Source organism: Prunus mume, linkage group LG6, assembly GCF_029339155.1.
Source record: "Prunus mume cultivar Tortuosa linkage group LG6, ASM2933915v1, whole genome shotgun sequence".
Lineage (NCBI taxonomy): Eukaryota > Viridiplantae > Streptophyta > Magnoliopsida > Rosales > Rosaceae > Prunus > Prunus mume.
Genome location: NC_142703.1, coordinates 15,569,194 through 15,593,184, shown reverse-complemented (window position 1 = coordinate 15,593,184; position 23,991 = coordinate 15,569,194). Strand labels below are relative to the sequence as shown.

The window sequence follows — 23,991 nt, the reverse complement described above, 5'->3', positions numbered from 1 at the left end:
TTTCAGAAAATATCGGAAAAATCGGATCGGAATGGGTTCGGAGAATTTCAGAATTTTCGGAATTCACAAAGTCATTCCGATTCCGATATGAATTTTATCGGAAATTTCGGATTTCGGAAGTTTCGGATATAAGAGGTATTGGAGTCGGATTTCTTGGAAAATTTCGAACCGAAATCGGATTTTCCAATCCAATTTACACCCTTATTTGAGACCTACACTTATTGGATATTAGATCATTTGGTTTATTTCCCTATGTTTGTATGTTTTTAATATCATTTCCCTAGATACTTGACATGTTATAACATTTTTGTAGTGCTAAATATTTATTTATATTGTATGTGAGATTTTAGTTTGTTGCTTTATATAATTATTTAACAATTTAATTATTTCTTTGCACCTTTTGTTTACGAAGCTTTAATTTTCTTTTTCACTCATACTATTCTTTTTGTACTATCTGGTTTTTTTATTTAGCTTGGCATTGTGGTCGAGATGTGGATGTGAGTGTTTTGTTGCTAAAAAGAAACCCATTATGATTTAAGTTTTTTTTTTTTTTTGGACAAACAATATCCAATATGATTAATTTCAGTATCTTTCTCTTCTTTCATGTTGTGCATATTGTTGATGTTGAAATTTTTGTGACTCATTTGAAAATCATTAGGTAGAATTCTTAATTGTAATGATATTATGAGCTTTGACATTGAGTTCATCTTCAACTCATCTTCATCGAAATTGTTGTATTATATTGAAGTTTGGTATAATATTTAGGCGTGCAATTACCAAATTGTAAGGGGTTTTTTGCAGTTGGTGTATGTAACTTAGCATACAATTGGAAACCTTTTTGCATTTTCAGAATGCAATTACCAGCTGACTAGTCTTGTTATTGCAATTAGAGTATGCACCATTGTATTTGTTGCCTCGCATTTTTGTAATGAAAATGCAGTAGGTACTTTAATATGTCATTTTTAATCCAATTAGCAATTGGTTAGTTTGTTTTTACAATTATTGTATGCAGATTGTCATGATATTGGTAGCCTCTTCAATTTTGAGAATGTAAATACGTTGTTTCTCAATGCAATTGACAAACAAATAATGTTATTTGCATTCCAGTTGTGCTATTGACAAACAAAGCAGTCTCATTTGCATTCCAATCGTCCAATTGCCATTATCTGTGCACAATTAATTGAAAATATAAATACAATATGTGATTTGTCACTACAATTGACAAACAAGTAGTGCCATTTGCATTCCAGTATTGCAGTTGACAATCAAAGTAGTCCTATTTGCATTCCAGTCGTGCAATTGACATTCATAGTAGTCCAATGCTTTATATGTTTATTATGAAAATACAAAAGAAAATTGAACTATGCAATTGGACAAGTTTATTTTCCAAAATAAACATTTGAATTGATTAAGGGTAAAATAAATACAAGTTAATTGAAAGTATTAGGTCATATAGATCCACATAAATAAAGGTACAAAGCATTGGATTTTCACATATTAACTTTTATTGTTAAGCTCTTTTTTGTTAAGTCAGATCTCACTTTCAAATAACGATGGGAAATTTGTCTCTTGTTTGGCAATTGCCATTGATACTAAAAAAAGAGCGTGTTTTACCATCAATTACCGAATTGATACTCATCAATTGTCAAATTGATACCCATCAGTTGCCTATTTTGCTTTCACTCAACCCCATCAAGTTGCCAATCAATAAATAGACAATACGTAATTGGCATTTCAATTTGCAGAAATCAACTGCTTGATTGGCAATTACGAAACCCATGGTTTTACAAGGTTTGGGAACGTTCATGTCTCAAACGCTATAAGGTGGGTCCGTAATGTTGTAAACCATTATTTTTATAAGAATAAGGAAGAGTTTTTACTTAACGTTTTAATCACGATGCAAAATCGCGAAAAATGCATCCATATCCTTGTAAAAGGGGAATTTACAACATTATGGATTCGGTGAACCCAAATGTTGTAATTCAAATGCAAAAGCTCATAAACCAATACCAAAATCTTGTAACTTACGTGTTTTTGGATTCTTTACAACGATGTGGCACCTTTGTATCCAAAATATTGTAATATGAGTCCTTAATCTTGTAAAACCCATGTAAATCATAATAAATAAATTAAAAATCCAAAAAATTCGTATGAACTCCTTATGACATTCTATAATCTCTCATGCTCCAAAAATATAATTTTGACACTTCAAAAAAAAAGAAAAACAAAAACGAACTCTTGTTTATTTCTAAACAAACCAAAGCACTAGTTAGTGTTCTATGAACTAACACTCTTGTTTCTTTGATCCAATCATTATCATAAACTCAAATACTTGGAATCATGACTTTAGACCTCCATAATCAAAGATAATGTCGTGGGGAGTTTGTAGCAATTTTATGTATATTTTTCTGATTTTAATTAATTTTTTATGAATTCTTTAAGATAAAAACACAAAAAATTAAAAAAAAGAGAAACATGGAGCAATCGTAGAAGTCATCCGGCGGAAACACTAATGTTGCCCCATTAAGCTGCTGCTACATGTCGCCATATACTATTTAATATTATTTTTTATGAACTTCTAAAAATCATAATAAATAAATTCAAAAATTCAAAAAATATACCGAAAATTCCTACAAACTCCTTGTGATGTGACATTCTCTACACTCTCATGCTACAAAAATATAATTTTGACCCTTAAAAAAATAAAAAATAAAAACCCATCTTTGTTTCTAAACAAACCAAAACAATTGTTTGTGTTCTATGAACTAGCACTATTATTTCTTTGATCCAATGACTTTTATGAACTCAAATACTTGGAATCATGATGTTAGATCTCCATAATCAAAGATAATGTTGTGAGGAGTTTGTAATAATTTTAGGTGTATTTTTATGATGTTTAATTAATTTTTTATGAATTATATAAAATAAAAACACATAAAATTTAAAAAGGACACGTGACGCATTCATATAAGGACATCTGGCCGAAACACAGACGAGGCCCCATTAACCTTCTGCCACGTGGTGCCATATACTATTTAATATTATTTTTCTATGATTTAACTTATTAAAATCATAAAAACTAAATTCAAAATTCAAAAATTAAACTGCTACCCAAATTTTATAACTTACATGTTTAAGGATCCTATTTATAAAGGCATGGTACCCTCATATACAAAACATTGTAACATATGTCCTTAAGCTTGTAAACCCTCATGTTTACTAGCTTAAGGACCCCATTATACATATCCAAAGTCCACATTTACACATTCCTTATTATGTCGATCCATATCCTTGTAAAAATGGTATTTACAATATTATGGATTGGATGAACCATAAGCTTGTACTCTCGATGCAAACACTTGTAAGTCGTTACTAAAATCTTGTAACTTACAATCTTAGAGATGCTCTTTACACCGTTATGGTACCCTCATATCAAAAACAATATAACATGTGTCCTTAAGCTTATAAACCCTCATATTTACTAGAATAAAGACTCAATTTTAAATTTGCAATCTATGCATTGAACCATCCCTTGTAATATGGATCCATATCTTTGTAAAAATGGGATTTACAACATTATGGATTGGATCAACTCTAAAGTTATAATCTCGATGCAAAAACTTATAAGTTGTTAACCAAATCTTGTAACTTAGAACTTTTAGGATCCTCTTTACAACATTATGGTGTCCTCGTATAAAAAAACATAGTAACAGGAGTCCTTAAGCTTGTAAACCCTCATATTTACTAGAATAAGGACCCAATTTTACATCTCCAAGGTCCACATTTACCAATTCCTTGTAATATGGACACATATCCTTGTAAATATGAGATTTACAAAGTTATGGATCGCATGAACCCAAATGTTGTAATACATGTGCCAAAACTTGTAAATGGTTACCCAAATCTTGTAACCTACAAGTTTAGGGAGCCTCTTTACAACGTTATGGTACCCTCGTATCCAAAACATTTTAACAAAGGTCCTAAAACTTGTAATCCCTCATATTTACTAGAATAAGGACCCAATTTTATATCTCCATGTCCACATTTACCAATTCCTTATAATATGGACACATATCCTTGTAAATATGAGATTTACAAAGTTATGGATTGCATGAACCCAAACGTTGTAATACATGTGCCAAAACTTGTAAATGATTACCCAAATCTTGTAACCTACAAGTTTTGGGAGCCTCTTTACAACGTTATGGTACCCTCTTATCCAAAATATTTTAACAAAGGTCCTAAAATTTGTAACCCCTCATATTTACTAAAATATGAACCAATTTTACATCTCCAAGGTCCACATTTACCAATTCTTTGTAATGTGGATATATATCCTTGTAAATATGAGATTTACAAAGTTATGGATAGCACGAACCCAAATGTTGTAATACAGTATCAAAACTTGTAAATGATTACCCAAATCTTGTAACCTACAAGTTTAGGGAGCCTCTTTACAACGTTATGATACCCTCGTATCCAAAACATTTTTAACACATGTCCTAAAAATTTTAACCCCTCATATTTACTAGAATATGGACCCAATTTTACATCTCCAAGGTCCATATTTACCAAATCCTTGTAATGTAGACTCATATCCTTGTAAATAGGGGTTTTACAATGTTATGGATCGTGTGAACCTAAACATTGTAATACAAGTGCCAAAACTTGTAAATTCTTACCAAAATATTGTAACATACAAGCTTAGGGAGCCTCTTTACAACATTCAAGTAAGCGTGGACCTTGGAGAAATAGACCTGGTCCTTATTCATGTAAAACACAAGGGTTTACAATAGTAAGGACTCATTTGACAATGTTTTGGACGTCCACATTCCATAAACTTATAAGGTGTATCCATAACCGGTCGAAGTAGTTGATGGAGAAGGCGGAGGTGATAGAAACTTTGCTCTTTGTTGCGGGTATTAACACACTCTTGCAGACTCTGTTTGGGACTAGGCTTCCTGTTGTGATGGGGGGTTCTTATGCCTTCATCCCTGCTGTCTCCATTGCTTTATCCAGGAGGTTCAATGTATACATAGACCCCCACCAGGTTGGTCTGATCCAATTCATCATTTTTCCTTTCTCCTATTTTCAGCACTCAATTGGACTCTAGGGCAGAATTTATGAATTGCAAGGAAAGGGTTTATATGGAAATGATTACCATGTACTCTTTCTTTCTTTCATGTTTGATGACTTATAAAGGAGCCTGATGGATATGATGTCCTGTATTTTTTAGTTCATTTGTACTTATGGTCTTTCTTATGGGTTTTGAATGCTTTGTTAGAGGTTTAAACAATCCATGAGAGCAATACAAGGAGCAGTCATAGTTGCATCTTTCTTCCAGATGATTCTTGGCTTTCTGGGGTTTGTGAGAATTTTTGGGAGGTAGGTTGTGGCACTAAAGCTATTAGAATCTGATGATGTGCTTATTACTTATTACCGTGTGTAAGAAATAACTTGATTATTAATGTGGCTTGATGCAGGTTTCTTAGCCCTCTCTCTGCAGTTCCTCTTGTGATGCGTCTTGGACTTGGGTTCTTTGTATTTGGTTTCTCTCGGTAACCATGCTGAACCCTTCATTGCCTTATTGCTTGTTGCAAATGATTAGTATATATGAAGCTGCTTCTATTTTCCCTCATACACACCACCACCACACAACAGTCTCACTCGAGAGGACAAACCTGCAAAAACACAATGCCTCCTTATGCAACCCAGCCATGACCAAACCCACCTCTCCTCTCACCCAATGTCTTCCTCTTCCTCCTCCTCCTCGACACCTCCAACTTTGTCGTCTCATCCCATCACTCCCCACCGTCCGATGAAACCGACGACACCGCCACCATCCTCACCCGTCTGATCGACTCGAGGCTCAATCATATGCCCTCCCCAAACTACATCTCTCGCCTCCGCCACCGCTGCGCCAGGACTCAATCAAGCTGGATCTTAAAGTCCACGCCTACTACCTTCTCTCCCTCACCGCCTTCCTCTCCATCAACTACTTGACCGCTTCCTCTCCTCCCATTCTCTTCCGTAAATCACTCTCCTCCCTTTTCGAGAAAACGTCGCATATTCCGGAAAATGTCTTGCGTGTCGACTTTTCGCTTGCTTATTTATTTGTTTATTGCTGCAGCAAGACAATGGGTCTTGGCCGTTTAATCTGTAGCTTGCCTGTCTTTAGCGGCGAAGATGGAGCAGCCAATGTGCCTTTCATTTTGGACCTCCAAATCTTGAACCCAAGTTCGTGTTCGAGCCAGGCAGTTCGAGAATGGAGCTCGGGTCATGACCGTTCTCAATGGAGGCTCCGATCCATCACCCTTCGATTTCCTCCACCACTTCATCGCCAACCTCCCCTCTTCTTCTTCCTCCTCCTCCTCTCTCTTCTCAGCTTCCTCCGATCTAATTCTCAGCACCACACGTGGTAATACATAGAAATAAATATAACCCAGTTCTTATTTTGTATTTGTTTTTGGATTTTTGGTGTTTAAATACATACCTTTTTTCTGCGGGATAAGGGATATGAAGCGAGAAGAAATATGAAAATCTTCTAACTTCATACCCCCAACCCGCGTGTGTGTTTTTCTACACCTGTCGATAATGGCTGGGTGTGGATCAATTTATAAAAGAAAAAAATACGGAAGTTCTTTCTGTCTTTCGATGTGGGACTTCTGTATGTTAACATTTGTTTTATGTTTTCTCTCTCTAAAATTTTATTCTCTTCCCTCTAAAAGTATTATGTCTTGTTATACTATTTACTAAAATTTGTTTGATTGGTTGCAGCTGAAGCCATACTTTTGGGATTTCAGCATTTCCTGGTAATGCTTGGGACCACTGTGATCATTCCAACCATACTTGTCCCTCTAATGGGTGGTGGCGATGTAAGACCTCTTTCAAAAGAAAAATCTTACCTTTTTGTTTCCCATTTCTGATTCATGCTTGCATGGTCTTTCTGACAATAATTGCTCTACCTTTATGTTAATAGGTGGAGAAGGCTGAGGTGATAGAAACTTTGCTCTTTGTTGCGGGTATTAACACACTCTTGCAGACTCTGTTTGGGACTAGGCTTCCTGTTGTGATGGGGGGTTCTTATGCCTTCATCCCTGCTGTCTCCATTGCTTTATCCAGGAGGTTCAATGTATACATAGACCCCCACCAGGTTGGTCTAATCCAATTCATCATTTTTCCTTTCTCCTATTTTCAGCACTCAATTGGACTCTAGGGCAGAATTTATGAATTGCAAGGAAAGGGTTTATATGGAAATGATTACCATGTACTCTTTCTTTCTTTAATGTTTGATGACTTATAAAGGAGCCTGATGGATATGATGTCCTGTATTTTTTAGTTCATTTGTACTTATGGTCTTTCTTATGGGTTTTGAATGCTTTGTTAGAGGTTTAAACAATCCATGAGAGCAATACAAGGAGCAGTCATAGTTGCATCTTTCTTCCAGATGATTCTTGGCTTTCTGGGGTTTGTGAGAATTTTTGGGAGGTAGGTTGTGGCACTAAAGCTATTAGAATCTGATGATGTGCTTATTGCTTATTACCGTGTGTAAGAAATAACTTGATTATTAATGTGGCTTGATGCAGGTTTCTTAGCCCTCTCTCTGCAGTTCCTCTTGTGATGCGTACTGGACTTGGGTTCTTTGTATTTGGTTTCCCTCAGGTAACCATGCTGAACCCTTCATTGCCTTATTGCTTGTTGCAAATGATTAGTATATATGAAGCTGCTTCTATTTTCCCTCATACACACCACCACCACACAACAGTCTCACTCTGAGAGACAGCACGCGAAACCTGCAAAAACACAATGCCTCCTTATGCAACCCAGCCATGACCAAACCCACCTCTCCTCTCACCCAATGTCTTCCTCTTCCCTCATGCACACCATGAGTTCTGATTCATGTTAAGTCAAGAAATCTGATATGTTGGGGTAAAAATTAACATGGATCATATTCCAAGGGATTGTGCCTATGTGAAAGCCTGGTGGTAAGCCACCAAATTGACAGGGCCCATCCGAGGTATGAGTCAGTTAGTGTTCCTTGAACTTGCATAGGAATAAAGAAATGTTCTGAAACATTGTTATACATATTATAATAAATGAGCTCCGGTTGATTTTTATTTAGATATCGCTGTAGGTGGTCGAGAGTAGTTTTGCAAAACTTTTAAACTTCTAATCTCAAAGACTCTTTTTAGTTTCTCTTTCAACTACATGGAGGTATTGCTTTGTTTGGATCATCACATCCTTTCTTCCTGCTTGATGGTTGCAGCTGGCAAACTGTGTTGAAGTAGGACTACCAGCATTGATTATACTGGTTTTTCTTTCACAGGTAGGAAGAATCCTCAACTATCATTCTCTTGCAGTCATCTTCAATTTAATTATTAATTTCTCAAGTTATATTGTTTTATAGAATGTAAATCCTGCATATCTACTCTGATTAATTCTCTTCTAATATTTAACCTTTGTTACTGCAGTACACGATGAAGTTAAAACTGCCTATATTTCACCGATTTGCAGTACTATTTTCTGTTGCAATTGTATGGGTATATGCAGAAATTTTGACTGCAGCTGGTGCATACGGCAAAAGATCTCCTATAACTCAAAGAAGTTGCCGCACTGATCGTTCTGGGCTTGTTAGCTCTGTTCGTTGGTAAGCTTAAAGTTCTAACTTAAAGTCCTGTTTTGAGTAATCATAGGATCTTATTTCTTTTTCTGTTTGGGAATAAAAGCAAAAACTGAAGTCTGATTATCATAGGTCATTTACTCAGTGGAGGGAATGATTTTCCCCACGAGAATATTCGTCAAAGATTCCTTCGTCTTCTCCGTTCTCTTTCTCCCTGCAAAACAGATCGGAGTAAAAGGACCACACCCGGGGGGTGTTGGCCAAAGGCCCTCCGATGCCTAAGTTAGGTAAGGTATTTCAAGGAAAACCGGGTGGCCGGGCCGTGTGTGGTGGCCGGAGCCTTGTGTAAGGGAGAGAAAGAAAGTGGTGGCTAGGGTTTGTGAGAAATGATTTCTGCAGAGTTTCAGTAGGAATTTAGACGTACCTCCACCATTGTGTGTGGCTATGCTTTTATAATGGTCTCGGAGGCTAGGGTTTCGAGGAATAATTCCGTAGATGGAAGGGAATTATTCCTCCCCTTTATGGAATTGATTTGATCAATTAGGGATTTGATTTATTAGGGTAAATCAAATCCCTAATTGTGGTAGGTATCAAATCAAATCCTATTTCAATTAGGTAACTCCTCATTTAATTGAGAATCGGGGTAGGAATTAGGAATCAATTCTCAACCCAATTAGGTAGTCTTCAATTTAATTGGGTAACCCCCAATTAAATTGAGTAACTCCCAATTAGGTTGATTAATTCCCAATTAGGTCAAATAATCCCCAAATGGAATGAATTATTTGACCTAGGGTTTTGACTTAATTTGGTTACCACAAATGCCCCCCAGCTTCTGCATGGCGCGTGGTGGCATGTAGGAGATGTAAATGCTCCGTTGGGTTGTCCATATGAATCGGGCTTCCTTCGTGGACCTGGGCTCCTGAGTAGAGGAGGTATTTGACTTGCCAATTTTATGAACTCCCAAGTTGGAAAGAGTTTGCGATTCCTTGTAGGTCAAGGAATTTTGATCCTTATAAATGTAGGGCTCCTCCAATTTATTCTTCACATCAAAAAGTCTATTCCACCGATTTTGTAAGTGAGAGAGAGAGAAACTTTGGAGAGCTTTCCCAGCGTGCTTGAAACTTCATCTTTGCTGTCCATCCAAGGTAATTAGCCTAGAAGAATTTTTGTGTCTCTGACTTTTAGCACCTTGGTCCGTATATTCTAGCTGGTCATTGGAGCTGTGAGGCATGGGGCGTGGTTTGGTGAGATGTGCCCACGGGCTGGTGCATGGAGGTCTGAAGTTGCATGCTTTGGGGCTGGAGCATGGAGGTCTGAAGTTGCATGCTTTGGGGCTAGAGCATGGAGGTCTGGAGGTGCCTAAGCCTGGCATGCGAGGTGGGCTCGAGTGGCGTCGTGGGCTTGGTGGAGGTCTGGAGGCTCCGTGCCCCGCCTGCATTGGAGTGGAATTAGGCCAGCGTGGGGACGTGGGCTTGCGCTAGGCAAGTGCCACGTCGGCCGGTCTTTGGAGCGGGCGGGCGGGAAGGATGCGCGATGGGCTTTGCGCGAGGCGTGGGCAGTGGAGGTGGGCCTCCGTCTTTGGTGTTGGTGCGATTGGGCCTGTGGCCGAGCACCGTGTCCTTCTCTTTGCTTGGTGATCCAAGCAGCCCGAACTTTATTTTATTTTTGTTGCTGCTTTTTTTTTTTTTTCGACTTGCGAATTTTTCCAGTATTCTAACTTGTAGAATTCTTTCTTTTTGGCAGCCACTGCGTTGACCAACTATGTCTTCCGAGGACGGTAGCAAGGCTCCAAGCTCTCAAGCACCTTTATATTTGTGGGAGGCTCCCTAGTGCCTAGCAAGAAATTCGTAGGCCAACTTGCACCGCGTGACGATGCTCGATATGGCGAGCTTCTTCACATCTGCCATTCGATGACGTGCAAGTCAAGCTACGAAGTCTTGGGGTGATAGCAAGCCTTTGGTAGATGCGAATGATCCCGGCTAGGTCATTACCTTCATCCTTTTACTTTTCCTTGGGCTTCAAATTCCCGTTGTCGAAGCTCTTCAAGGAGGTGTTCTGCGCCATGGAGTGTGCTCGAGCCAGTGTACTCCCAATGTTTAAGGGCAATCATGTGCTTCGAGAATCTGAGCCGTTTCTTCACTTTGGAGCTGTCAGTGCGCGAGTTCTTTTATTTTTTCGAGGTGAGGCACTTTGAGCAGTATGCCCAAGTTCGCACCTACAAGACCAAGCTGTTCGACGGTCTCAGTCAGGGAGATCACGCTTGGCATGACGACGGTCTTTGGAAGTTAGCGGACGGTGGGAGGGCGACGTTCGTGACGGCCCACTTGTTCCCGTCACCTATTGCCATGGTATGTCTTTTGCGACTTTTGATACGTTCCTTTTTATTTGAATTTCTTAAAGTGTGGTTGACTAACCGTCTTCTGCTTATAGTGAATGACATCAGCAAGCAATTGGAGCTTGGACCAGACATGGCTAAGGTCCGTCGTGCTTTGAACATCCCTCAAAAGTTTCGCGAGTGGCGCTTGGTGTTGGCGAGTACTGAGAGGTAGATGGTGGTCGCCCCCTGCCAAGGATGTCGAAAGGTGGAAGCAAAATGGCCCGACCCGACGATCCGCCTACAAGACAGAGCAGTGTTCTGCTGAATCTCCACCAAAGAGAAAGGTCTGCTACCAAATCTTCCGTATGAAGCTACTTCTTCGCACGCCAAGAATGGGTCTCCATTGAGAAGAAGCCAAGGCTCCTTCTCGCGAGAAGACTCAAGGGGGTCTACTCGTCATCATCTACGTGGATCAAGCATCTCGTGAGTGGAGATTGCACGGGTTGGTGGTATACGCGGTGCTCGGATGTTCTCGCCTGAGCCTCCTCACGACAAGCTTGAAAACATGATCGCCTCGTGGAGACAGGCTGTGCCCGGCCTAGTTCTCGCTGAGGCGTCAAAGATGTAGACATTCCTCCTCGGTTCAAGTCGCTCACGGTCGAAAGATGGATATCGGGTGGGAGGTGCGCATGATCCAAATGTTGAACCGCAAGCGTCAAGCGTGGAGTTGATTCGAAGATACATGACTCCTTTGGAGATGAAGTTGGCGGAGGCTAAGAAGATGAGAGAGTCATCTGCTCGGGCTAAGGGTTCTTCTTCAGCGACGGCGGTTGATCCCAAGGTGGACAAGTCTAGCCCGCAGGGGATGCATGCGTGTCCGATCCGCTCAAGACGAACTTCCTATCAAACCCGTCCTCATGTGCTGAGTGGTTGATCACATCCGTCAGGCCGGCGATCTTGGCACTTTCTCCAGCCTTTCCTTGGAAAAACAAAGGGAAGCGACATTCCATCTGATCCAAAAGGATTGGTTTTTGCCGCAGAGACCATTCGAACTCATTGTTGTTGCCCCTCTTCGCTCGCTTAGCGAGCTGGAGAAGAAGAATGCTAAATTGGCTAGCCATCTTGCCACGGAGCAGGCCCGTTATGAGAAGAAGACGCATGATTTGAGGACAATGATATCCGAACTGAAAAGCTCCCTTACCGAGAAGGATTCTGAGCTCAACTCTCTTGCCATTGATTTGGTTAGCCGCAAAGATGCCTTCTTTAGTCTTGAGCGTAAGAATGCTGACATCTCCCTTAGCTATGACAAGCTCCTGGCTAGATTTCATGCATACCACAAGTCCGCAGAAAAATCCAAGTCCGAAGCCATCATAGATGCATACAAGTTGGGCTACCTGCACTGTGCGGATGAGACTACTCCCTTGTATGCGATTGACAATGTAGACATCGAGACACTCTGCCCTGATTCACCCCATGCGGAAGGAGGAACTGAAGAGCAGGCAGTTGGAGAGGATGGAAGGAAGGATGACACAGAGATGAGATGATGGCAGATGTTACGAGCAGTGCAGATGAGGCTGCTGAAGGCATAGCCGATCGGTGGACGCCAAAGAGGTTGCAACTCATAGGTCTCCTGCTGGCGCCTGGAGTAGATGAAGACTTCTTTGTTTCTTTTCAGCTTTTGTAGTTTGCTTTCTTGTTTAGAATAATTGGTCCTTGTTGACCATATTCTTTTTGTTAAACTTGGCCGGTTGGTCATCTTGTTATGGATGTGAACTATTAAGTAATCAGCTTCTATCTTGATTGCACTTCTTCTTTGGAGATTTATAAGTGATAGGGTTCCCTTTGGGGGATTCCGAGCGTATTCTGAACATCTCGTATGGTGTTTTTCTCTAGGAAGTTGGCAGTGCCGTGGTCCCCTTGAGGACTCCGGCGTGTCCCGCACATCCCTTAGGATCATTTCTCTTAGGAAGTTGGCGAGCGCTAGGGCCTCTCTTAAGAGGCTCGGCGTGTCCTGCACATCCCTTAGGATGTTGGCGGCGCCAGGCCCCCTAAGAGGCTCCGGCGTGTCTGCACATTCCTTAGGAAGTTGGCGAGTGCCAGGCCCCCTTAAGAGGCTCCGGGCGTGTTCTGCACATTCCTTAGAAGTTGGCGAGTGCCGGGCCCCCTAAGAGGCTCCGGCGTGTCTGCACATCCTTAGGATGGATTCCCTTAGGAAGTTGGCGAGTGCCGTGGCCCCTTAAGAGGCTCGGGCGTGCTCACTGGGTTTCCTTTAGGAAGTTGGAGAGTGCCAGGCCCCTTAAGAGGCTCCGGCGATTCGCACATTCCTTAGATGCCTTGGTCGCCGCCTGCGCTCTCGGGGCTGATTATGGGCAATCAGTGTGTCTATCCCGCCTCCCTTAGGAAACAGATAGGAACTCGGATACTTCCAATGTAAGGCATGAGACCTCCTTTAAGAAATTCTGGCGCACTCATGCGCCTCTTTAGACGCTTTTTACAGTGCTGCGTCTCCCGAAGGACGCTTGTCGCCGCGCTGCCTCCCTTAGACGCTGCTATGGGCAATCGCGGTCTATCTTGCCTCCCTTAGGAAACGGATAGAAACTCGATACTTCCCGTAAGGCATGGAGACCTCCTTTAAGAAATTCTGGCGCACCACTGCGTCTCCCTTAGGACGCTTTTACGGGCCGCGCCTCCCGAAGGATGCTTTGGTCGCCGCCTGCGCTCCTTAGACGCTTATGGGCAATCGCTGATGTCTATCCCGCCCCTTAGGAAACGGATAGGAACCGGATACTTCCGCGAAGGCATGGAGACCTCATTTTAAGAAATTCTGGCGCACTGCGTCTCCCTTAGGACGCTTTTTACGGCCGCTTCTCCCGAATGACGCTGGTCGCTCCTCCTGCGTTCCTTAGGACGCCGCTTATGGGCAATCGCTGTTTGTGTTTTGTAGGCGATAAGACATTCGGAATGAGAAACTGAACTTATATTGATATTCATAAGATTACAGTCCTTTATTCGAAAATGAAAATAACTGAGTACAAAACTTGAAACTTCTAGTAGTCATGAGGAAGCATTATGGATAATACTTTCGGAGATGGTGAACATTCCATTGTCGTGGTATTTGCTTCCCATCCATGGTGTCCAATGTGTAGCTTCCTCTGCCCCCGGACCGGCTGATCACATAAGGGCCTTCCCAGTTGGGACTCATCTTTTTCGACCCTTGTTTTGGTGCGGTGGTGAAAGCCTTTCTTAGCACGAGGTCGCCTGGTTGAAACTGTCTGACCTTAGCTCTTTGTCGTAGTAAGATTTCAACTCGCTGGGTAGGAGGCGACTCGGATAATGGTCTTCTCACGTTCGCCCTCAAGTAGGTCAAGGTTGAGCCTCATTTGCTTGGAGTTCTGGTCAACACTGCCCACCTCGAGGTTTATAGAGGGGACTGTGATGTGAGGAGGGATGATTGCTTCGTCCCATAGGCGAGGGAGAATGGGGTTTCACCAGTTGACCTTCGCTTGGTGGTGCGATAAGCCCATAGTACTCCGGGGAGTTCATCCACCCATTTTCCTTCGGCGCCTTCTAGCCTCTTCTTCAAGCAGTCCAATATGACTTTGTTGGATGCCTCGGCCTGCCCATTTCCTTGTGGATACCTCGGAGTTGACAGGTGTTGTTTGATCTTGTATTTCACAAAGAAGGCGGTGATATGCTTGCCAATGAACTGTGAGCCATTATCGCGACCAGCGATTGTGGGCAGCCAAATCGGCAGATGATGTTTCTCCAGATGAATCACTCCACATCGGCTTCTTTAGTAGAGGATAGAGCTTCGGCCTCGATCCATTTAGTGAAGTAGTCGGTGGCGACGATCATCATCTCTTTCTTGGCAGCGCCGGTGGCAAGGGACCCACTAAGTCGATGGCCCATTGCATGAATGGCCATGGACTGTTTTGCGGATGGTAAACTTCGGCAGGCAAATTAGGGATCGGCTTGTATCGCTGGCAACGATCACACTTTTTGACATATTCAGGTAGTCGTGGCGCATGGTAGGCCGTAGCCTATGTTTAGAGCCTACAGGCAGTGACCTGCCCCAGTGGCTGCCACATTCGGTCGTGAATTTTGGCAGAGGACCTCAAGTGTTTGAGGGTATTTTATGCGTAAGGTGAGGCCGAGTATGATCTCGCGAATGAGCTTATTGTCGTGCATGTAGTATCTCGCGCCTTCGTTGGACCTTCCTAGCCTCGGACTTGTCCGCGGGTAGGTTCCCATTCGCTAAGTAGTCAATGATGGGGTCTTGCCAGCTAGGGTCCTCGTCAATTTGCATAGTGTCGATTGACTTTACTTCTTCAATGCTTGGCCGGTCAAGGTGTTCAACCGGGATGGAGCGTCAATCGGTATCCAACGACCCTAGATCGGCTAGTGCATCCGCATGTGCGTTCTCGCCCGGGTACTTGTTGGATGGTGAAGGTAGGAAATGCCTTCAACAGCTCCTGGACTTTATCAAGGTACAAGATCATCCTTGGGTGCTTCGCCATGTATTCTCCTCGAGGCTTGATTCGTGATCAGGGAATCGAGTAAATGGCTAGCTTTTAATTGCGAGTTCCTTCGCCGCGAGGCGGCGCAAGGTTCGTATTCGCCTCGTTGTTCGAGGCCGGGAAGCCAAGCATGATAGCTTGCTCCAACAAGGTTCCATCCGGGGTGATGATGACGACACCCGCTCCAGCTCCTTTTTGGTTTGACGCTCCGTCTACCCGCAACTGCCACGTGTCTCCAAGTTGGCTAGGTCCAGGAGGTCCCATCTGCTCTTGAATTTTCTTTATTTTTGTTGACCAATTTCTCTTCTTCGGCTGATGGGGTGAACTCTACCACAAAGTCTGCTAAAGCCTGGGCTTTTATTGCAGCTTTGGCCGGTAGATGAGGTCATATTGGCTTAGCTCTATAGCCCACTTCATGAGTCGCTGAGAAGCGTCGGGCTGTGTGATTGATCTCAAAGGAAAGTCAGTCATGACGATGACTCGATGAGCTTGGTAGTAGGGTCGTAGCTTTCTCGCGGAAACTACAAGAGCCAAAATGAGTTTCTCCAATTTTGGGTAACGAGTCTCTGCATCGAGGAGAGCTTTTGACGTGTAGAATACCGGATGTTGGGCTGACTCTTCTCGAATGAGAAATGAGCTGACAAATGAGTTGGACACTGCCAGGTACACGAACAAGTCCTCACCAAGGACTAGCTTTGAGAGCAGGGGTGGTGAAGTGAGATAAGTCTTCAAACTCTGGAAAGCTACTTCGCATTCCTCATCCCATTTGTCTCTTTGTCCTTTCTTCAAAGCTTTGAAGAATGGTTTGCACCTATCGGTTGATCTCGAGAGGAATCGGTTGAGGGCCACTGCTCTGCCCGTCAGACTTTGTATTTCCTTCACTGTGGAAGGCGACTTCATCTCTAGAATAGCTTTGATCTGACGTGGGTGCGCCTCGATACCTCGTTGTGTGACTAAGTATCCCAAGAATCGGCCGGAGGATACACCATGTGCATTTACTTGGGTTCAACTTCATGCGATACTGGCGGAGCAGCTGAATGCCTCGGCGAGGTTTTTGAGGTGATCTGCACGTTTTGGGGCCTTGACCAGCATGTCGTCCACGTATACCTCCATAGTTTTGCCGATTTGCTCCTTGAAGATTTTATTCACCAGCCTTTGGTAGGTTGCTCGGCGTTCTTCACCCAAAAGGCATGACCTTGTAGCAAAGGGTCCTCTCTCGATGATGAAAGAAGTTTCGCCTTATCATCCGTGTGCATCAAGATTTGGCTATAGCCGGAGTAAGCATCCATGAAGTGAGGTGATTGCACAGTGGAATCCACGAGTTGGTCGATCCTCGGCAATGGGAAGTTGTCTTTTGGGCATGCTTTGTTGAGATCAGTGTAATCGACACAGACTCTCCACTTGCCCTTCTCTTGTTTTGCTACTAGAACCACGTTGGCAAGCCACTCTGAGTAGGAGACCTCCTCAATAAAGCCGGCAGCTAGAAGTTTGTCAATCTCGGCCGATGATAGCGACTCGCCAGTGCGGTTGCGTCTCTTTGCGCCAGCGGCTTGCGTGTAGGGTTGACATGGAGTCGGTGGCGATGATTTTCGAGTCGATGCCAGGCATGTCTGACGGCGACCATGCGAACATATCTTTGTTATTCGGAAGAAGGTGGTAAGCTCCATCTTCTCGTCTGGGCTTAGGCGCGAGCCGATCCGCGCTTTTGTCCGGTGATCAGGATCCAAGGGTATTAACTCGACGCGTCTTCCTCGGTTTCCATCCTTCTTCAGGAAAGACCTCTGGACGGATTTCCTCGGATTGGTCCTGATGCTTTAATTGCTATAAGATAGCAAGATTCGGTTGTTCAACTTCCTTCAGATCTGCATGGCTCACAGGGAGGAATTGCGCTTGTTTGCTTTTTTAGCCCTTGGGCGGAGCATTTCCTCGCCATTGCTCGATCGTTGATTTGGCCGACTCCACCCCTCGATTGGGTACCGAATTTTCTGATGTGTGGCAGAGGTGATGGCGTTGATCTTGCCAATCCATGGCCTGCCCAGAATGCCGTTGTAGGGTGAGACCTCATCAATGACCATGAATGTTTGCAAGCAGCACTACAGGTGAAGAATAGACGTCGAGGTCTATCGTGCCCACGGTAACCGTTGTTGCACCATTAAAGCCGGTCCTGATCCGGCTGATTTGTTGATTTTTGCCTCCAAGCCCATCTGCCGGATGACCGCCACCGTAGGATATTGGCTGCGCTGCCCTCGTCGCATGGATTCGGTCGACCATGGCCTGCGCGATTTGAATGCTGACAACAAGGGCATCATTATGTGGCATGTCGAGGCCGATCAGATCTTTCTTTTGGAAGCCGATTATAGGATCGTCTTCGCCGCTGGTAGAAGGCCAGTCGAGACTTGGAAGATCATAGCGGCCGTTTGATCTTCCTCTTCTTTTCCTTGCTGGTCCCGACTCCTTAGGCGCCGGCTAGGATTGTGTTAATCCTTATGACCTTCGGGGTGGTTCCTTGGCGGTGTCTCGATCTTCAATTCGCTGGATGGCCTGCTTCGCGATGAACTCCGTGCAGTGACCTTCTCTCACGAGTTCTTCAAGGTGTGCTTTCCAAGCGAGGCAGTTGTTGGTAGTGTGCCCGTGTGTCCCATGGAAGGCACAATATTTGCTAGTATCCCTCTTGTCTGGATCTCCTTTCAAGGGTGGCGGTCTTCTTACCCAAGGTTTGTTTTTCACTTGGGCTAAGATTTGATGTATGGGGATGCTGAACTTGGTGTAGTTCTCTCCTGCTGCAGCGTCTCCTTGTGGGTGTGACCTGCGCTTATCCTTGTTCTTGTTGCTAAATCCATCGCTTCTTTGACCTGCTCGCTTAGTTGGTTGATCTTCCTGCTTAGTAGACTTTTTTGCGGCGATTCGATCGTCATCCCATAGCGCGTATGCTCCACGGTCGTGTAGACCGCCGAGTTTGGTCGGGAGTGATAGTCAGCTCGCGATACAAGTCGTGTTCAGCTGGAAGGCCTTTCTTGAAGGCAGATGATGCGATTCGGTCTGTCGCATCCTACAATGTTGGCCTTTTCTGCTTTGAATCTCTTGATGTAATCTCAAAGGGATTCGCGGACTTCTTTGCGCAGGTTGTACAGGTGGTCAGGGTTCTTCTTGATCGTTCGGTAAGAGGTGTACTCTTTGGTGAAGACGTAAGCCAACTCCTTGAAGCTGTTGATCGACCCGGATGGCAGGGTGTGGAACCAATCTTGTGCTGCTCCTCGCAAGGTCACTACGAATACCTTGCACATCAACGCGTCGTCGGCCTTGTGGAGGATCATGACACTTTTGAAGTGTTTTAGGTGGCTCTCGGGATCGGAGTCCCCTTTGAAGTGTATAAACGAAGGCGTGGAGAATCGCCGGGGAGCAGCCTGCTCGATTTTGGCGATGAAAGGTGTGGAGTTTGCGGTCGATCTCCTTGCGTAGTGCATCGTCGAGGTTCCCACCAGTCTTCGACCTTGAAGTCGGTCATTCATAAGCTTTTCAACGTCCTCCATACACATTGCTGGTCGATCATGTTGGCGACCTTCGCAATTCGGGCGACGTTGACTGACCTCCTCCGGAGTCCGCGAGGGTCGGCGTTTGTCTGGCCGCCTAGGCGGTGTGTTGGTGGACTGCACTTGCGAGATTCTCCATAGCTTGTCGACGAGCCGTCCCTTCGTGAGTGAGCAGCGGAGCGTCCTTCCTCGTGGTCCTCATTGTGAGGATTATCCGGTTGACCACCGGGGATGTAGCCTCTCGTGAACATTCGCTCGCGAGTGGACAGCGAGGCGTCTTTCTTCATGACCCTCTATGATGGTTGTCTGATTGTCCTCCCTGGGGCCTAGCCTTTGAAGTACATTTCCCTGCGGTCCCAAGCGGGCGTGGACGTCAAGTCGTGGGCCTAGCCTCTCGCGCATGTTGTTCCTCGAACTTAATCTGCTCCGAGTGGGGCTTGCGGATGCTGTGACATGTCGGCAAGCCGATCGTTGTTGTCCCTCGCCTTGTCTGCCTACTCCTGCTTGACCTGCTGGGTACCCGTTGAGCTGCCTGCCGGTGCGTTCGTCCATCCTTCTCTCTTCGCCTAGTTGTCCAAAGCCAAGGTTTTGAGCCAAGCTGATTTGGTGGAGGAGTTGCCTCATCAGATCGCTTTGGTCGTCCATTCTCTGAGCTAGCTAGTCAACTCTCAGACTAAGATCTGCTTGACTTCGTGGATCAGGAGGAGAGAAGTGTGTGGAGCCCAATTGCATACGGGCTAGGGTTTCATTGGAGGTGTGTGCGGGAGCGTGTGTCGAGCGTGGAGGCAATGAAGGGATCGCTTGAAGTTGCTCCAAGACCGGGCCTAAGTCGGCGGTGGTAACAAGCCCACCTTGATGAGAGGTTCCACCATATTCGGCGGCGGTGGCCGGTGCGGTGGTGAGAGGTGGTGGTGCCACCATGTCGATTGCAGGACCGTGGGTGGAGTGGCTTTGGGCCGTCGCGGATCTAGCCATCGCGGCGGTTTTGCCTCTCGTCTTCATGCTTCCAACCATGGTTGTTTGGAAGGCTTTGGTGGATTGGAAAATAGGAGGAACGGATTCCTTGAGCACGCGTTGAGTATAACTCGTGCTCTCAATGAAAGCACCAATTTGGAGGGAATGATTTTCCCCACGAGAATATTCGTCAAAGATTCCTTCGTCTTCTCCGCTTCTCTTTCTCCCTGCAAAACAGATCGGAGTAAAAGGACCACACCCGGGGGGTGTTGGCCAAAGGCCCTCCGAATGCCTAAGTTAGGTAAGGTATTTCAAGGAAAACCGGGTGGCCGGAGCCGTGTGTGGTGGCCAAGCCTTGTGTAAGGGAGAGAAAGAAAGTGGTGGCTAGGGTTTGTGAGAAATGATTTCTGCAGAGTTTCAGTAGGAATTTAGACGTACCTCCACCATTGTGTGTGGCTATGCTTTTATAATGGTCTCGGAGGCTAGGGTTTCAGAGGAATAATTCCGTAGATGGAAGGGAATTATTCCTCCCCTTTATGGAATTGATTTGATCAATTAGGTTTGATTTATTAGGGTAAATCAAATCCCTAATTGTGGTAGGTATCAAATCAAATCCTATTTCAATTAGGTAACTCCTCATTTAATTGAGAATCGGGGTAGGAATTAGGAATCAATTCTCAACCCAATTAGGTAGTCTTCAATTTAATTGGGTAACCCCCAATTAAATTGAGTAACTCCCAATTAGGTTGATTAATTCCCAATTAGGTCAAATAATCCCCAAATGGAATGAATTATTTGACCTAGGGTTTTGACTTAATTTGGTTACCACACTCAGGCTCCATAAACAATTCCCCAAACTCCTATTTAGTTTCATGTTCCAGAAGTTTAGTCCTGACAGTTATATAAATATTTTTCTTAGTATAGAGAGATAAACTATAGTACGGCATTGAATAATGTTTCTTTTTTTCACCATATGTAGGATAAGGGTTCCCTATCCATTTCAATGGCGGCCTTCTGATTTTAATGTTGGGGATGCTTTTTCAATGATGGCTGCAGCTCTTGTTGCCATTGTTGAGGTAAACTCTTTTGAAGTTCATTCTTGTTTTCTTTATTGAATTTCCTATTCTAATTTTGATACTTCAAGATTACAATTATGCATACAGATGTTCATTTTACGTAGTATATATACATAAAGTAGACCAGACATCCTTGTTAAGATGTCTTTAGGAAACTTTTGTACTTGTGACACTCTAACAAAGAATAAATATAAATTAAATGTACTTGTGATTTGTAAGGATGCATTGTGTAACTTTCTCATCTTATGTTAATGCTATCTTTTTATTTGAAATATGATTCTCTATGAAAGGTTTGCAAAATGAATACACAGTACTTTCATTTGCCCTGACATATCCTTTCTCCCTTTCATTTGGGGCAGTCAACCGGTGCCTTTATTGCGGCATCAAGATATGGGAGTGCCACCCCTCTACCACCTTCTGTTCTCAGCAGAGGTATTGGCTGGCAGGTAGGAAGTGGTCCTATGAATTGTCATGTTAATCACAACTTTCGAGTAAGATTTGTAGACACTTTGTAATTCTTAGTTCTGCGACACTTATTTGGTCTTGTAAAAATTTCAGGGCATAAACACGTTTCTGGATGGCATATTTGGCACATTAACTGGCTCCACGGCATCAGTGTAAATATTTAACTTATGAAGTTATGACATCCTTCGTTGTAGAATTCCATAAGGACAAATGCTTCTCTGACTCAACTACACAGTGTGCATAATCAATTTGTAAAAGGTTTTGACTGGCTTACAAGTGCATAGCCAGTATTGCTAGAATGCCACATTACCTTTACCAATTTTTTATTACCGGGCATATAAAACAGATGAACAAAGCGCAAAGATGCTGATTTATACGAAATCTGGAGATTGCTGTATGCGATTGTTGGATAAGTTTGTCTGCATATAATCCTGTAGAACAGTACATTAGTCACAGTTCTCGATCCATATTACAAGGGCCTGTAGTTTTGTGCATTGAGTGCGTGGGTGCCCTAGTTGTAGGCTTTTAGCTCACTGCATTTTCTAGTGAAAATATATCTAAAGAAGAAATAATTGTTAACTGAGAGAGAAAAAGAAGAAAGAAACTATATTTGCCATATTGTGTAAACATGTGATCTAATGATCTTACCCTGTTTTTCCAGTGAAAATGCAGGTCTTTTGGGATTAACGCATATTGGAAGTCGGAGAGTAATTCAAATATCGGCAGGCTTTATGCTCTTCTTCTCTGTATTAGGTTCGGTGTTCCGTTTAGCAATCTAAATCTTGAATATTCTATATTTTTGCTGGGCTAACTGTTTATCTAATTTGGATACTTAATTTCTGAATAAGGATATAAACTGAGTGAGTGCAAGCAGGAGCTTAGCATCTTATTAACTTTGTTTACATTATGTGGTCTAAGGTATCATTAATTATGTCATTCACAGGAAAATTTGGGGCTGTTCTTGCTTCTATAGGATTACCTATTGTGGCGGCTTTGTATTGCGTCCTCTACGCCTATGTCGGTACGCATTTCATTCCCATATCATAACTATGAATCTGTATTATTGACTTTCTTTTTTTTTAGTTTATGTGAACATACTATGAATGATTCTCAGTTTATTGTCTATGCTTGGTCACATATAACCTGTATATTTGAAATTTTGATGATATGTACTGTTTGGTGTGCAGCTTCTTCTGGTCTTGGTTTGCTCCAGTTCTGCCACCTAAACAGCTATAGGTCAAAGTTCATTGTTGGCTTTGCGCTCTTCATGGGTCTTTCTGCGCCCCAATACTTTAACGAATACCTTGCAACTTCTGGTCGTGGTCCTGTTCGAACTGGTTCTACTTGGGTGAGTAGTTGAATTGCAATTTATCTTCAAAGATTCACTGTTGTCTTACAGAAAACTCTGTGCTAACACCAGAATGCTGGTTATTTACTCTTGCAGTTCAATATAGTGCAAGTAATTTTTTCATCCCCAGCAACAGTGGCAATTATAATTGCTCTCTTCTTGGACTCAACTGTCAGTCGCCGACACGGCTCAACTCGGAGAGATAGTGGCAGGCACTGGTGGGAAAAGTTCAAGAATTTTGGCTCAGATACTAGGAGTGAAGAGTTCTACTCATTGCCATACAACCTTAATAGGCATTTCCCATCAGTTTGATGCTACGCATCCTTTCACTCCATCCAATACTTTTCATTAATGAACAGCTCAAATAGAGGAAACTAAGGAAGAGCGTCTTGTGTTTTGTTGTCAAGTTGACAAGGGGGTTAAAAAAATGGATATGTATAGGAGCAATTTGGAATGGGAAACCATCTTGGTAATTGAATACACACCGAGCTTGTAATTATGTTCTTATAGCTGAAAACTTGGTATTACATTTGTAATGGAGCTTGGAAACCCTCTAATTACTGATTTTTCAAGAATTTGATACGTTGTGAAGAGAACTTTATATTGGAATTGTTGCTGGCATTCCGTCACAAGCAAAAGACTAGTTCACTTTTGGGGTTTGGCTTTATTCTCTGTGGTATTAGAGGATATATCAATCTGATGTCTTTGCCTTGTTCTGGTGTAAATATTTATCTTAAATCTTATTGGAAATGGATTTGCTTATATGGGGTTACCTTATCCTAATTCCTTAGGGTTTAAGATACACAATACAATATGAATATTGATTATAAATAGATAAGTAGATTAACATATAAACCCCTAGGGAATTAGGATAAGGTTACCTAAATAAGCAGGCAGAAAGTATTGGTTGTGGGGTTCAGAATTGTATTTCTGCATTGGCATTATTGGAGCCACATCAAAAGTTGGGTTTGGGAATGGACTTAAAACAAACAACTGTACCTAGGAATCAAAATAGAATCCAGGTAACCAATTGAGAACAAAATCCAAACCCAAAGCTAGCTGGCTGTAGTACTTTGGTATGTGTTTTTGCATTTATAAGTTTACCAAACAACCAAGACATTAAGCAAGACACTTGTCCAATTTAATTGAAATAGTGCATAACAT

At 43.1% G+C, this 23,991-nt stretch overlaps 1 protein-coding gene across 1 annotated transcript; it reads left to right on the top strand.

The window, feature by feature from the left end:
- Positions 1-6,282: 6,282 nt before the first annotated feature.
- LOC103335367 (nucleobase-ascorbate transporter 4-like) lies at positions 6,283-23,436 on the top strand. Its single transcript, XM_089055435.1, has 14 exons — positions 6,283-6,418; positions 6,778-6,875; positions 6,980-7,153; positions 7,388-7,488; positions 7,587-7,662; positions 8,267-8,326; positions 8,472-8,647; positions 20,918-21,014; positions 21,374-21,460; positions 21,573-21,631; positions 22,141-22,232; positions 22,423-22,500; positions 22,667-22,827; positions 22,924-23,436. The coding sequence occupies exons 2-14, from the start codon at positions 6,816-6,818 to the stop codon at positions 23,137-23,139; spliced, it is 1,437 nt and encodes a 478-aa protein (XP_088911561.1). The 5' UTR covers positions 6,283-6,418; positions 6,778-6,815; the 3' UTR covers positions 23,140-23,436.
- Positions 23,437-23,991: the final 555 nt, after the last annotated feature.

Excerpts from the sequence above, each read along its gene's own strand:
- LOC103335367 (XM_089055435.1), top strand. The coding sequence starts at position 6,816 with ATGCTTGGGACCACTGTGATCATTCCAACCATACTTGTCCCTCTAATG. Across the intron at positions 8,327-8,471 it reads TACTGGTTTTTCTTTCACAG|TACACGATGAAGTTAAAACT; the intron begins GTAGGAAGAATC and ends TTGTTACTGCAG. Across the intron at positions 22,501-22,666 it reads CGTCCTCTACGCCTATGTCG|CTTCTTCTGGTCTTGGTTTG; the intron begins GTACGCATTTCA and ends TTTGGTGTGCAG.